General features: G+C 36.1%; 1 protein-coding gene across 2 annotated transcripts in view; it reads left to right on the top strand.

The window, feature by feature from the left end:
* The window catches only part of LOC149579987 (chromatin remodeling protein DDM1-like), a 28870-nt gene extending 13706 nt beyond the window's left edge, over positions 1 to 15164 (top strand). For both annotated transcript variants that reach the window (XM_089788295.1, XM_089788302.1), the window contains exons 9-17: positions 12187 to 12256; positions 12357 to 12546; positions 12736 to 12834; positions 12929 to 13023; positions 13112 to 13231; positions 13472 to 13591; positions 13716 to 13814; positions 13988 to 14089; positions 14291 to 15164. In XM_089788295.1, the coding sequence (XP_089644421.1) occupies positions 12187 to 12256; positions 12357 to 12546; positions 12736 to 12834; positions 12929 to 13023; positions 13112 to 13231; positions 13472 to 13591; positions 13716 to 13814; positions 13988 to 14089; positions 14291 to 14569 (1174 nt within the window). In that variant the 3' untranslated portion in view covers positions 14570 to 15164. The remainder of the gene's footprint in view (positions 1 to 12186; positions 12257 to 12356; positions 12547 to 12735; positions 12835 to 12928; positions 13024 to 13111; positions 13232 to 13471; positions 13592 to 13715; positions 13815 to 13987; positions 14090 to 14290) is intronic.
* Positions 15165 to 15385: the final 221 nt, after the last annotated feature.

Below are 15385 nucleotides of genomic sequence, written 5' to 3'. Positions count from 1 at the left end.
TATGTGAGAAGCTTGCCATGAATTGCCACTGGTGAAAGGTGGGCGATGTTGCTTCCCATCTTGGCATGCATCACAAACTCCAAGTTGTTGAGTTTAAATCTCTGGCAATCCAAGAACAAGCCCATCCTGAGCAAGTTGTGAGAGATAATGCACATTTAAGTGCCCATATCACTGATGCCAAAGTGTGCTGACAAAAGACTGTCGAGTAGCCATAGCTAAGTCCCGAGAATCACCAAAATCAGTAAGTTTAAAAAGACCATGATCCTCAAGACCCACTGCAACATTAGACTTAGTCGCTTGATTAGTGATGGTGCATTGATGTGAATTGAAGGTGACATCCAAGTGTAGAGAATGTTGCAATAATTGACTGATTGAGAGTAGATTTCGTTCCATCCCTCGAACGAAGTACACATTGAGGAATATGAGGTTCCTCCCAGCAGACTGAATTTGAATGTTGTCTTTATCGACAACTATGTACTCTTCTTTGCCACCAAAAACAACAAAGTTTGAATAAGGCTGGTAGTCAGCAAACCAGTCTCTGCGGTGAGTGAAATGATGAGAGGCACTTGAATCAATGTACTAGGTAGACTAATTCCATGAAGTTGTAAAAGGAAAACTCCGTTTGTGCAGTGTGCGCTACACTATTCGCTTTGACTATGAACCTGATTGCTTAGATTGTGCAGCTAAGCATTTTTGACATTCAACCTTCATGTGTCCAAAGTTGTGCAGCAGTTGCATTGAATGTTGTTCTTTCGGCAACCATCTGATGTTGGAGAAGAAGACTTTTGTTGAGATGGTTGTTGAAACTTGCCTTTATCCTTTTGAAAGGATTTCGCAGCAAAGGCTTGCTTTGTGGAGGTGGAATTGAAGTTGCTATTGAATTGTTGTTTCCATCGATCTTATTGAAGCAATAGTGTGCAGAGCTTTGTTAACTTCAAATCAACAGAAGATGTGATGTTGAGAGTCTTGATAAAATGCTCACAAGACTTTGGTAAACTCTGAAGAGTGATAACCACAATATCCTCTTACTACATCTTGCGACTGATGGCAAGTAACTAATCACAGATTTCTTGTATTTGATTCAGGTGTGCCTGGAGCGAGGTGCGCTCATCCATGACTATAGAAAATAGAGTTTTTTTCAAAAAGAAGGCTCTGCTTTTATTAGAAGTCTCATGAAGACCTTTGAGATGTGTCCAAATCTTGGCAGTTGTCTTGTTGGATGGAATCTGGGAAAGCAGATCATCAACTACGGATAATTTGAAAAGCATCATCGCCACTCGATTATTTAGATCCCATGCATCTTGATCAGAACTAGGAGCAGTAAGATGATTTGTAACACCTAGAACAAGTTGATCGGTGTTTCAATATTCAAAAATTGTGATAATTTGCTACTTCCAAGTGGCCTAATTTTGACCATTGAATTTGGAGTTGTGCTCAAGTAGAATGTTTGTCAAAGATGTCATGGCATGATTTTCAATGAAAAATTGTGAAAAATCTGTCAAGGCACGTTCTTCGAGGCAAAAAACATAAGAACCAAAAAAATCAGAGAGTGACCCAAAAGAGAGCTCAAAAAACCCAAAAAGAAAATGGTGCCGTTTTCTAGATCCACTGGCTCGAAAGTCAAGGCATTGAAAAAAATCTAATGACAGCCTAGTTGAGCTCTTGAAAAACCCACCAAGAATTTGAAATCAAAATATCTTTGCAAGCTAAGAAATTAGGGTTTTGAAAAAGATACAGTCGGCAACCATGAATGGTCAAAAATTCCATTAATATTGAGGTTTTTTGATAAAACAATCAGGTTTACTCCAAGGATGGACAAATAGGGTTGAATACTGCTAAACAAACACCAAAGAAATGGCGTAGCAGGCGTGATGAGGAAGACTTGAAGGCAAAAACTCGTTTCTAGAAAAAACAAGATGCAAAACACAGATGTTTGCGGTTTGTAGCAGTGTCGAGCCCCTCACAAATGGGAGCAATAAATAGGTTTTTAGTGGCGTTGAGTTCCTTAGCAAATGAAAACAAGGGAATAAACAAAAACATGAGTTTGTGATAAAACAGTCGATTTTGCTTCAAGGATTGACGAACAGGGTTGAATATTGTTGAACAAACACCAAAGAAATGGCGTAGCAAGCGTGAGGAGGAAGACTTGAAGGCAAAAGACTTTGCAGAAAAATGGCCCGTTTTTTGCAAAAAAATAGGATGCAAAACACATGTTTGCAGTTCGTAGTAGCGTCGAGCCTCTCACAGATGGGAGCAATAGACAAGTTTGTAGCAGTGCTGAGTTCCTCAGCAAACGAAAATGGGAATAGTAAACAAAAACACGAGTTTGCAAAAATTGCCATTTTTGGAGGGCCGATTGCTCTAAAAAAATGCAAAATCACACGAGATGCAAGCTTGTTTGCATTCATTAACTAGAGATCATGCAAAAATTTAGACAAATTCGAACATTTGTTTATGACGATTCTCCAAAATTCAAATAGAAACCCTAGCCTTTTTTTTTTTTGAAATAAAAAAACTTTGTAATTATTTCAAAAGTTTGAAGTATTGGCTCTGATACCATATTATGAAGTAATTGAAAAATACTTGCTTGTTATTTACAGGGACCGAAAGTTCAATATATATAAAAGAATAAAACAATGTTTCCTTAGGAAGCAATCGTAAAGAATAGAAACATTCTATTCTAATAGAGAAAGCTAAAAAAGCGAAAGCAAACTAAAGCTAACTAGATATTTACAATAGAGAACCATTAACTAATAATTGACTATTATCTATTATTGTAATAGTTATTGCTATTGTGAGTTAGGGATGAAAGCCTCTAGTAATAGATTTATAAGTATTTTTGACTAGTTCACGATATGACTGATTTTGAGAATTGTGCTATGATGAATTAATTTGAATATTATTATTGAATGAGCCTTATCGTTTAAAGGCAAAATATAGGAATATACCAAAAAGGATATTATGTTTGGTATCTAAGCATTGATCTTGCTAGTACAAGAATCTAAAAAGGTAATATATGCAATTGAGTCAAACAACTAAACCAGCCTTGGAAAGAGAAAGGAGAAAACCAGAGGCAAGTAGCAAGTCAATTAAAGGTAATAAAATGGGCCATTGTGAGCTAAATGAGAAAATGAGTTGAAGCTTATATGGAGTGACAAGAAAAAGCAGCACAATTGGTTCTCCAAAAACTTCAAAACATGATTCATACAATCAATGCTCTTAGGTTTACTCAAGGCAAGGCAAGAGATGTTAATGTGAACCATTTGAGTATAACAATGGGACTCCATTAAGAAGAGCAATGTACTTTCTAACATAGAGAGGATCAATCATGAGAATAGGAACCCAACATGGTAGCAAATGACCTTGATGAATGCACATAAAGCATATTAAAAAATTGATCCTTACCATCTCTACAAGATGATGAAAGGGCTTTAAATTTGGAACAACACCTATCCTCAAATTATGCCATCAGGGTCACATAAGTGCTTAGTCCTTTGACAAGGACAATTCTCAATCGAAAGCGTTACCTTCTCAATCCAACAAGGTGGAAGAATCTAAGAGCGAGCTTCAAGAATAATCTACAATTTAATTGTAAAGAACCATGGAAGGGAGGTCATCGCTGTTGTAAGAGTACGTCATTAGGGTTACCTAAGCAACCCATTGACAAGGACAATTTGCAATGAAAGCAATACCTTCTCAATCCAGCATGGTGGAAGATTCTAAGAGTGAGCCTAAAAAAAATCGATTATTTAATTGTAGAGAACTATGAAAGGCAGGTCATTGATTTTCCAAGCAGAGAAAAGCGTGACAAATAAAAGCAATGATGGATGGAATTGAAGGAAGAAGAGGAAACAAGATGATGAAAAGGCTTTAAATTTGGAACAACACCTATCCTAAGATTATGGCATCAGGGTCACATAAGCCCACATTCCTTTGACAAGGACAATTCTCAATTGAAAGCATTACTTTTTCAATCCAACAAGGTGGAAGAATCTAAGAGCGAGCTTCAAGAATAATCTACAATTTAATTGTAAAGAGCCATGGAAGGGATGTCATCGATGTTGCAAGAGTACGCCATTAGGGTTACCTAAGCAACCCTTGACAAGGACAATTTACAATACCTTCTCAATCTAGCATGGTGGAAGATTCTAAGAGTGAGCCTTAAAAAATATGTTAATTAATTGTAGAGAATCATGAAAGGCAAGTCGTTGATTTTCCAAGTAGGGAAAAGTGTGACAAATACAAGCAATGATGGATGGAATTGAAGGAAGAAGAAGAAACAAGATTAAGGAGTGTTTGGAAGAGGTACAATGGCCACACTTTTAGGGGCACATAAGTAATAATCCTTTTAGAATTATTGGTGTTTTACACGGCCAAAGGGTGTCAGTCTTAATTGATAGTGGTGCTACACAATTTCATTGATGAAGGTCTAGTAGTGAGGATGAAACTAAGGGTTGCAAACTTTGAGGGTTTCAAGGTAGTTACCTACCCCTCTCGCACACAAATAATCCAACAACTAAGCATTACCTTTGGGAGAAACCAAATAGTAGATTTGTATGTAATAAATATGGGCAAAATGAATGTAGTTTAGAGCATTCAATGGCTATATTCTTTAGGTATGTATCATCAAGGTTTTCATTTGATGGAACTATGTTTCAAGACAATGGCAAGGAAGTGATTCTACGAAGTCCATTTGAATGGATCTCCAAGGGCTGGATGGAGAGAGCATTTAGGTGGGGGCAGGTAGAATGAATGGTACAATGCATGATCCTTGATAGATCTTCACCTAAAGGAGGGAAGACTATGCATATTGATATACAATCTTAGTCAAGCATATGTAGTTTTCAGCAATATTTTAATCAGATCACCTTCTAAAAGGGGTTTTGAGCATACTCTTGAACTAGAAAGATGCAGTAAAACTCATCTTTTGCAATGGAACTCAATTAAATTAAAAGGTATTATAGAATGTACAAATTATCATTATTTATTGTATCAACAATAGCATATATTGATAATTATTTATCATTTAACTTATTTGGTAATAACAGTTATTAATTATAAGTAATAATAAACAAGTTGACTTAAATAATGATTTAAAGATTGCCATTATTTAATAGCTATGTTCAATGCTAACATCATTGTTTAAAATAACAAAAGGAAATAATGTGAATAAGCTCATAATCGACATAAATAAATAGAAAATACATAATGTCACCCATGATAGGCAATGTGGCCATGGGTCACGTCACTAAGAAAGAGAGAAAGCACATATATAAGGCCACCACATGTGGGTGGAAATCCATCAAAGGGAGTTGGTATTTGTTCCCTCTACATTCATAACATTGGAAATCACAGCCTTTGTAGCAATCACATCATCAACTCACCAAAGCTAAAGTCGGAAGACGTGATGGGGAAGTACTAGCGGACCACCCTAACTTGCTTGCGTGTAAGGAAGACCCGCGATGCCACCAATAAGGACACAATTGTAAAAAAAGACATCAATCATAGCAAACAAGTGCCCAATTGCCTAGCCAACACGGTCGCTGAGCATATCATAAACCGGTCACAGAGTATAGAGGTAAAGAACTTGTTACTTATTTATTGGCATGGAATCGCATGGTTGCCAATGGATATATTAAACACAATACAATATATATGGGAGGGACTCATGTAATTTAAATAATATTTTCATTTATTTGATTAAGAGAATCATAAAGTAGAGATAACTTGTTTAATATGTAAATTCAATAATGTTTTTACTTATTTATTAAAGGGGCATAAGTGGGATTGATATGTGAAAGGATTAATGAATATAAGGGAGATAACTTTGTGTATCAGTATAAAAAATAGGTTTACGTTCTATTTGGCTGATACAATGAAGTAAATGGCAAACTCTTAGTGTCAGTATCAAAGATGGGTATAACTACCTGTTTGGCTGACACAACAAAGATGGATAGAAAGTGTTGGTATTAGAGATGGGTTTAACGCCTATTTGGCCAAACACTACTTAATCGATACAACCTTTATAATGTTTGGTATGTGAGAATTATCTCCATCTGACCAACATGCTTGAGGAAGTATAATGGAAAGAGCATTATAATGGTGTCAACATATGCATATGTGAACCTTAAAAGGTGCACTCTAGAAAAGACGGTTGAATAACTAAGGTTGAGCAAACTCGATCTAAAGACGTTTTTAAAGTTTGGGTTTAGGCTAGAGGGTACGAAAGTATAATAAGATTTGTTATTATTAAGATTCTAACTATTGTTTTTGCAGGTTTTGCTAACTCTAGTGGAGGGGACATTACATCATTACCATGCCTCATCAATGCTGACTTGTTCATTTTCCTTGTTCTTTGCACTTTGAATCCATCTTAAATGCCACCAGCTTGAACATAAGTCTTCACGTGCTATAATTTGTATTCTCTTTAGACCTGGGAATTTTATCATCTCCATCGCCAGCCATGGTACACAACCTGCTACATATAACGTTAATCAGATTTTGGCTAACTTACTCTCTCTCATCAAACTCGTAGCATAGTTGGAGATAGGATCAAATCCTAGTTCCTAACTTAATAAGTTCCCATGATGCTGAAAGAGTAAAGTCTAAAAGGTGGATTATAAACCAGATGCTCCTTATTATCAGACTGTAAATGCATCAACAACAATTGGGCCAGACTCCAAATGACAGTGATTTTAGGCTGTTAATTACAGGGAAGCCTTTGCAAGCTTGTCCAAAATTTGTGAGATTGTGGCATCTCCATTGTCAGCCATGGTACACAACCTGCTACATATAACGTTAATTAGAATTTGGCTAACTTACTCCCTCTCATCAAACTCGTAGCATAGTTGGAGATAGGATCAAATCCTAGTTCCTAATTTAATAATTTCCCATGATGCTGAAAGACAAACTCTAAAAGTTGGATTATAAACCAGATGGCACTTATTATCAGACTGTAAATGCATCAACAACAATTGGGCCAGACTCCAAATGACAGCGGTTTTAGGCTGCTAATTACAGGGAAGCCTCTGCAAGCTCATCCAAAATTTGTGAGATTGTGGCATGAGATATTATATGAGCATTCTACAATGATTTTACCTCACTGCAATGAGAATATAGATGACTGTGACTTGCAAATTATTGACACCGTTGCCTAAGGATGTATCGTGACCTTAAGTCTCCATGTTATGCTTGCACTTGTCCTGTTTTTAGTCCCTTTGGTCATGGGATTTTCACCATCTCCATCTCCAGCCATGTTACACAACCTGCCACATTGTTTATAGCATGAGATGTTATATGATCGCTCCCACAATAATTTTATGTTGCTGCAATGGGATGATAGATGATTGTGACCTGCAAATTATTAACTGATATGAGGTTGTGAGACTCTGAAAATTGGTTCAAATGACTGACCTGTAACTGAAACAGTGTAGCCTAAGGATGTATCATGGATCACTAGAGGGATCTGATCTGATTTCAAGTCCTAAAATGGTTTAAAGTGACTGAAATCAGAAAGGTTAATCACTGGTAACCACTATAATCAGTCCCTTTTAAGATAAATTTTCCTTGAAATTTGAAGAGGACTACCTTTTCATCAGCTTCTATACTTATTCCTTCTACCTTCTACCAAACTGGTGGAAAAACTCTTCAATCTGCCATTTTGATGGATTAGACTGCTCTTGATATACTGGCAAACAAACTTTTGAAGGGATTTTTTCTTCAAGCTTGGATGTTTGAAAAATGCCCAAGCTCATATAGCTTTGCCTCCTTGAATCGTTTTTCCCTTTAGGCTATAAAAAATGAATTCTAACGCGTTAATGGCCTCGTTAACGAATTGATGCTTTTGCATTTAATTCACGACTCTCTCATTCAATTTAATGCCTGTAATTTCAAATTTTCAATATAAGTCTTGTTACCTAGGATTGAATTTCCCGCCTGGTTATAGGCTGATGTAGTACTTCATTACATTTGGGCCTCATGATTAAATTTGAGGCTACTGGATCAGATTGAAGGCTTTTGCATTTAAGTTTATAAAGCCTTTTATTGAAATCAGGGTGTTGTATTGAATTTATGCCCACTCACCATCAATTAGGGCCTGATTTAGGACCTAATGGTTGTGTTTGGCATTATAGGCCTGATTTAGTCCTTATTGTATTCAGGCTCATACATGTGAAACTTAGGCCCTCATGTTTAGGTTTTAAGACCTTATTGCTGGAATTGGACTATGTTTCAGTTATAGGGCCAGACCTTTTTAGATTTAAGTCCTGATTTAAGATTGTATGCTAGGATTAAAGGCCAGGCTTGTTGGACTTATGGGGCCATATGTTCCAATTTGAGGAGCTGATGTTTGACTTGAGGCCCGATTTAGGCCCACATGCTGGAAATCAAGGCCACAAGTTTGAATATAGGGCTGCAAGCTGGGAGATGAGGCCACACATCCCAGATTTGGGCCTTATCATTAAAATGAATGGGCCATATGTTTGAACTAAGTTTAGGTCTGCGTATTGAAATTAATGCCATAGTTATATAATTTAGGTTCACATGCTTTGTGATGGGAACATGGGTTGGAAATGAAGCCATACATTACACATTGAGAACCCCACATTTAAGGCTTAAGGCTAATTTCATTGATCTCAAGCCATACATTTGCTTTAGGGCCAAACCTCGTAGGACTTCAACCTTGATAGTTGGACAAAGAGTTTATATGCTTCAAATTAAAGATTTCATTAAAAATTTAGTACTAGGCCTTGAGCTTTGAGTCCAATGCTTAGCTATTAGACTTGCCCTGTTGCATATATGCGCAAATTTGTGGCCACATGCTTGAGATTAAGGCCCATACGTTAGAATTGAGGGACACATTCACAATTTAAGGACACATGTTAGAGATTTTAGGTTGTTTTCTCACTAAATTTAGTTATGTGCATTGAAATTAAGGCCATAGTTATTTAATTTAGGCCCACACGCTTTGTGATGAGGGTAGATCTAGGGCCATGGGTTGGAAATGAAGCCACGTGTTGAACATTGAGAACCTTACCTTTTATGCTTAAGGCCTATTTCACCAAACTCAAGCCCACATGTTAGAAACTAAGCCCTAGCATTTGGGTTTAGAGTCATAGGCCATTGATTTTGGGCTGGTCATATTGAGTTTCAATCTATAGATTTGAGACTTATGGGGCCACACCTTGATTTAGTAGGCCACACATTTGGATCAAGGCTTGATTTAGGGTCTATACGTCGAGATTTGGGCTTTAACATTGGTTATAGGTCCATATGTTTTATCATGGGCCTTATCTTCATTGGATGTAGAGTGTGATTTAGGACTCGAGCCTACATGTTGGAAGTTAGGGGCCCATTCTTAAGGCTCATATTTTTTCATATATTGGCCCCTAGTAACTTAAATCAAGGCCCACTTAATCAGTCTTAAGGTTTCCATGACTAGCTCAAAGTTTTCCTCACTTCAAATTGCTTCTTCTTTCATAGTCTTCATACTCCAAACAATCCTTTTGGTCCCATTTTCAAATAAATGTAATACACCCCATTGCCACTTAAGAGAGATTGGATTCGAATTTGAGGTAAAAGCCCTCGTTGCACCTTTGCGAGTAGGTATGGTGGACCACCCTCTGTGAGCACACATGGTGAAAATGCATTCTTCTTTGGAAGAAGTTTGAGGTGAAAGCCCTCATTCCACCCTTTGCAAGTAGTTATGGTGGACTACCCTTTGTGAGTAGAGATGGTGGAAGTCGTGTGTGACTCCATGATGCTAATTTTATTCTACTATGGTGAATTATGTTATGATGAGATAACACGTCTTTTATGTGATGAAGATAACATTGACACCTTTGGTTGCAACTATATGTGCTTGCTATACTAAAGATCTCTCTCTTGTTAAGAGGGAGTGTTGAAGATTATAGTTGAGATAGAGCTCTTTATCTCTGATTTTTCCATATGTTAAAATAGAGATAATACTGTATCAATAGCTGGAGAATATATTGGTAATATTTGAGATAATATATATTATTTGGAGAGACGTGTCATGTGAAGAGTAATGTGTTTGGAACATGAAGAGTCTTGTATTTGGAAATTGAAGAGACTTTCGGGTATGTTATGAAGAGTCTCTCATCTCAATTTATATGTGTGATTGCTTAGTATAACGATAGACGACATCAAGTGGAAAGCATTGTACTTGAACATTTTTATCATTAGTAAAAGAGTTTTTTCTGTTGTGGTTGGTGTTTTTAGTTGAAGGGTTTTCTCAAGATAAATGTCTTGAGTATTTAGTGCCTAGGTTACTCTACTTTTGTTTAATGCTGTTTATCTTTATTTGTATGCTAAACTATAACAAGAAATTCTATTTCCGTAAGGGTAAAGTGCATTTTCACAAGGAAAATTTGATTTTCATAAGGGTTTTTTCATATTTTAAGTATGGAAAATTAATTTTTATAGGGATTTTGAAACCGCTATGAATGGACTTTTGACTAACCAAATTATTTATGCAGTTAGGAATTTTACCTCAAACTTTAATTTTGTCATGGTAAAACTTTGATCTTGATACTCCTATTTGCTCTTATAACCTAAACAATTCAATCACTTAACCACTCAAACTTTTAAGGTCCAAGATTTGTATTGCCAAGGCCCAAAACAAAAGAAGGGGGTCACCATTTACAATGGGGTGATGGTGTGAAAAACTCACAAAGTAACTACCTAAGAAACACAACTCTCCAACAATATTGAAAGACATTTAGAAGAGATGAAGGTGCCATCCATAAGAACATATTCTAAGAAGAGAAAAGGCATTAATAAGAACATATTATAATAACCAGTGATTCCTTGGTATGAGTGTAACAATATATATAGATAGCATAATAAGTACTTTGAGGACTATTCTTAACTTCAATTCTGTATGCATTTCATAGATATAATATTAGCATATGATTGCTTATATGCAGATATACGAACAAACTTACATATTATGTTGATTCAAATCAATGTTTATGTTATTTTTGCTTAATATTATGATGGATGACTAAATACCCATTGGATATTGACTATGTATCGGTGATCTAATCTACTGGATGCCACCATAGGGATGAGGTTCCCCATTGTGACCCCGCTAGTTCAAAGCTTTTGTCAAAAGCCATTACCGACCAAAAAAAATGTTTTTGTTATTTGGGTTCTTGTTGCTAAGGCTTTTGTTCAATTATATTTTTGATCAAGAGTACTGCCCTATGCATTTAAGTACCAATATTTCTCTCAAATGAATGAATGACCTTGTAGTAGGAAATATTTTGCTTACAAAAGTGATTATAGGTGAATGTTTTCATGAAAACATAACCATTTTTTCCCTTATTAGCTTCTAATGACACATTGTGTAACTAAGAGAAGCCTATAATAAATTGGTGAAGCTTTATTGATATGATGACTTGAGTAATGAATTAAAAGCAACAAGAGTATCAGGGATTTTGATTCTATTTATTGATATAATGATTTAGTGGCTCATTTATTTGCTGGCTTTCAAAATATCTCCAGTCTTGCTTCATTGATATGATCATCATCGTACAGATCAATTTTAAAGTCTTACCATGTTGTGGCGAGAAGGATAACAATCTTATTGGCTATCTAAACTTGTCACTTTAAGTGAGAATAGATCTTCACTCCTTTTTTAACTGGGCGTGTTATTTTCATAGAATAGAGCTCACTTTTTATTGTCAACTGTCCGTCCCCATCATCAAGAGTATATTGTTGTGAGTTGTTTTGGTTGCCATGATGAAGGATCTATGACATGCCTCTACTGTTCACATATGTATTACTGCATTGCATGCTATGCCATATTGTTTCCAGAATATGTCCAATCTTGCCATTGAGGTGCTGATCTTGTCATAAAAATCAAATTTTACTTTGCAATTGTAACCATCTCATGGCAAAAGGAATAACAATCTCTTTTGCGATATATTAATGCGGTTTATGTGAAAAGATATACTTGCCTTTTAGCTGGATATGTCACTTTCATAGAGTATGGTTCATGTTTTACGATGAAAAATACTTTTCACATCCTATAGAATTTATTGTTGTTGGGTTTGCTTCGGTGATCACGATGGAGGATATACGACATGTCTGTAAAGAAAATATACCTTCTGCTTATACATTGCACTGCTGGATGGCATGTTAACTTTTTGCTTTTGTTTCCAGGTTTAATCTATCTGGATCGAATATAAATGGAACAGCACAGGAAGAAATTGATGAGAAAAGAAGGGTCCAAGTGTGTACTCCTTTTATCTCTATCCGCTGAAATGATAATGTTGCCTGTTTGTTAAATATAATTCAGTGCTGTTATATTAAATGTTGCAACTGGTTTCTAGGTAATCTCAAAGCTTCATGCAATTCTCAGACCCTTTCTTTTGAGAAGGCTGAAAGAAGATGTGGAGAAAGATCTTCCTCTGAAAAAGGAAATAATATTATATGCACGAATGACTAAAACACAGAAAGAAATCCAGGATCATCTAATAAAGAAGACTCTGATTCCATATCTACATGATAAGTCAGTAAACGGTGGGAACAACTCGTGGATTTACACCTATAATTACTCATATGGTTAATATGTTCATACAGGCACACAACACTTAGCCCAGTAAAGATTCTTAGTTCTTATTATGGTGTGTTTGGAAGGACTTTTTGGATGAATTAATTAAGGTTTTCTGTGCATTTAGTAGAAAATATAACTAGTCATATTTTCTACAGGTACAAGAGCTCATAAAGCCACTTTGGACAATTTAATGATTCAAATGCGCAAGAATTTCAATCATCCTGATCTACTGCAGTCACAATTTGAGATTTCTTGTATGCTTTTATCACGATTGAATGAAAAAAACTTCTGTTCAAAGTTTTTTGAGATAAAAATTATAAAACCTAATTGGACTTTCTTCTCTTTCAGTTGACTATCCTCCAGTAAATGAATTGATGGAACAATGTGGCAAATTTCAGCTTCTAGACAGGCTTCTAAAACATTTGAAAGCCAGAGGACACAAGGTAAGGACAGGTTCTTGTATTTTGGTCATCAATGTTCGTATCGAAATTAAATTATGTGCTGTTATACTGATTTTGAATATGTGGACAGGTTCTTGTATTTTCTCAATGGACTAGAGTTCTAGACCTGCTGGAGTACTGTTTAAGTGAAATGGGCCATGAAATGTGTCGGATTGATGGAGGAGTTAAATTAGCTGATAGGCAAAGACAGGTTATTCTCCAACTGGTGGACTTTATTTTAATTGTACACATCAAGTGAAACTACAACCTATGATCATTTGATAGAAAAGCTAGTCACTTTTTGAATGAAGCATCTTGATTTTTCAAAGAATTTCATTTACTGAGTACTTCTCACTACTTGACATCATTCTGGTTAAAATGCTAATTGTGACTTCACTTACAAGCTTTATATGGCAGTTGAATGTAATGGTGTTTTAATTTGATAATTCAGATCAACGAATTCAATAATCCAGGAAGTAATCTTCACATTTTTTTGCTAAGCACCCGAGCCGGTGGGCTCGGAATAAATCTTGCCTCAGCAGACACTTGTATTATTTATGACAGTGACTGGGTAAGAAAATGTAATTGCAGAATGATAATATTTATATGCACTTGTTTGGGTATTTGAATTTTCTGTGTTATGTTTTATGCCATTTTGGATATGAAGTTTTAATTGGTATTTGACATCTTTGCAGAATCCACAAATGGATTTGCAAGCAATGGATCGATGTCATAGGATTGGGCAAACGAAACCTGTGCATGTTTATAGGCTTTGTACAGCTCACTCTGCTGAGGTAATGTCTTCTTTTTACTGGGCTCTGAAACAATCCTGCAAATAGGTGATGGTCACTGATGTTTGTGGTTGGTGAAAAATAGTGTCAGATAATGATGTGTAGTTCAGTTGGGACTTGAAACATTCCTGCCAACAGCTCAAGTCACTGATGTTTGTGTGGTTGATTAAAAATAGTGTCGGATGCTTAAAGTTGCTTCTGGCAAGTTGAAGTTGGAGCATGCTGTGATTGAGAAAGGTCGGTTTTGCCAGGACCGGACTATTCACAGTTTCTTTAAGGTATGTATCTAGATATTGCTAGCTTGGTTTTACAACTAGAATTTAATGTTACTGTTTACATAAACAGGGTTGCCTGAACATTTTGAATTTTGAGATTCAGTAGAGCTATAATATTACAGGAGAATTGACAATCACTCTAGAATGATCCAGTAGTCAACATGAAATAGTGGTTAATGGAGTGCTTGTCTGAATTTGGCACAGGAATCTGACCTCCTTGCTTTACTGAATCAAGAAAGGGACGAAGAAGAAGAGCTTGTTCAGAGTCAGGAGATTAGTGAATCGAATCTATTACAGCTTTTGGACCGTAGTGACATGGTTTTGGGTTCATCTACAGATGCTGGCACTTACTCGAACAAACTTCCTCTCAAGGGTCCAGGATGGGAAGTGGTAATACGAGCTGGAAAGGTTGAAAGTATGCTCTCGTCTATTGAAGGATACAAGCATATTGCTGACACAAACATGAAGCAGGAAGAGACATGAAACTTGAAAGAGAATAAATGGTCTGAACTTCTTCTAAATGCAATTGTTTTGTGGCCAGAAGTTTCAACTAAGCTTGCCTTGCTCTACCATTGTGGTATATCTTGAGTATTTCACGGAACTTTTTGGCTATCGTGCACAGTAAATTTATCATGGACCTGGATCAAAACCATACTACCTTGTTTTCATTTACGTGGTAAGATCACAGGTGCTGGGAATTTGATTTTACAACCAGAAGTGATTATATGGTCAAAATTTTGCCGACAGTTTTGGAAGATTGGATCAGGAGTTGTTTCAATGGACACACTTCAATTACAAACTTGATGTTACGAACAGGTTTTCAACATCAATCAGGGAGAAGACCTTTTTGTTGACAATTTTGAATTTCGCTGTCTGTATTCATTGGTTGACCAAATTTGCGAAACGTGATGCCACTCCATTGACTACTGTAAGGGTTATTACATGTATTCATTGGTTTACTCTAATTTGTGAACTTGATGCCATTCCATTGATAATACAGATTGTGTATCTAGAATAATCGATTTACTCTAGTCTACCATAAAACTTAATATTTACTTAAGACTGCATTTTTTAAGAAGTTTGCAAGCTGCTTACAGAGACTATTTGAATGCATTGTACTCAATTGAATCCATCTCCATGGTTGTGAACCTTGCTTACCAGGCACTTTCTGTGTGAATGAGGACTGTCCCTATTCTGTATCCACAATTTTTGGTGACCACATACATGGTTATGTTTAATATGCCTTATAGTAGAACTAGATGATATCTACATATATCAGTAACTGGGGTATGTGAATGA

Source organism: Cupressus sempervirens, chromosome 1 (assembly GCF_028749045.1).
Source record: "Cupressus sempervirens isolate cs-2001-9-10 chromosome 1, ASM2874904v1, whole genome shotgun sequence".
Taxonomy (NCBI): domain Eukaryota; kingdom Viridiplantae; phylum Streptophyta; class Pinopsida; order Cupressales; family Cupressaceae; genus Cupressus; species Cupressus sempervirens.
This window is presented reverse-complemented; position numbering and strand designations above follow the sequence as displayed.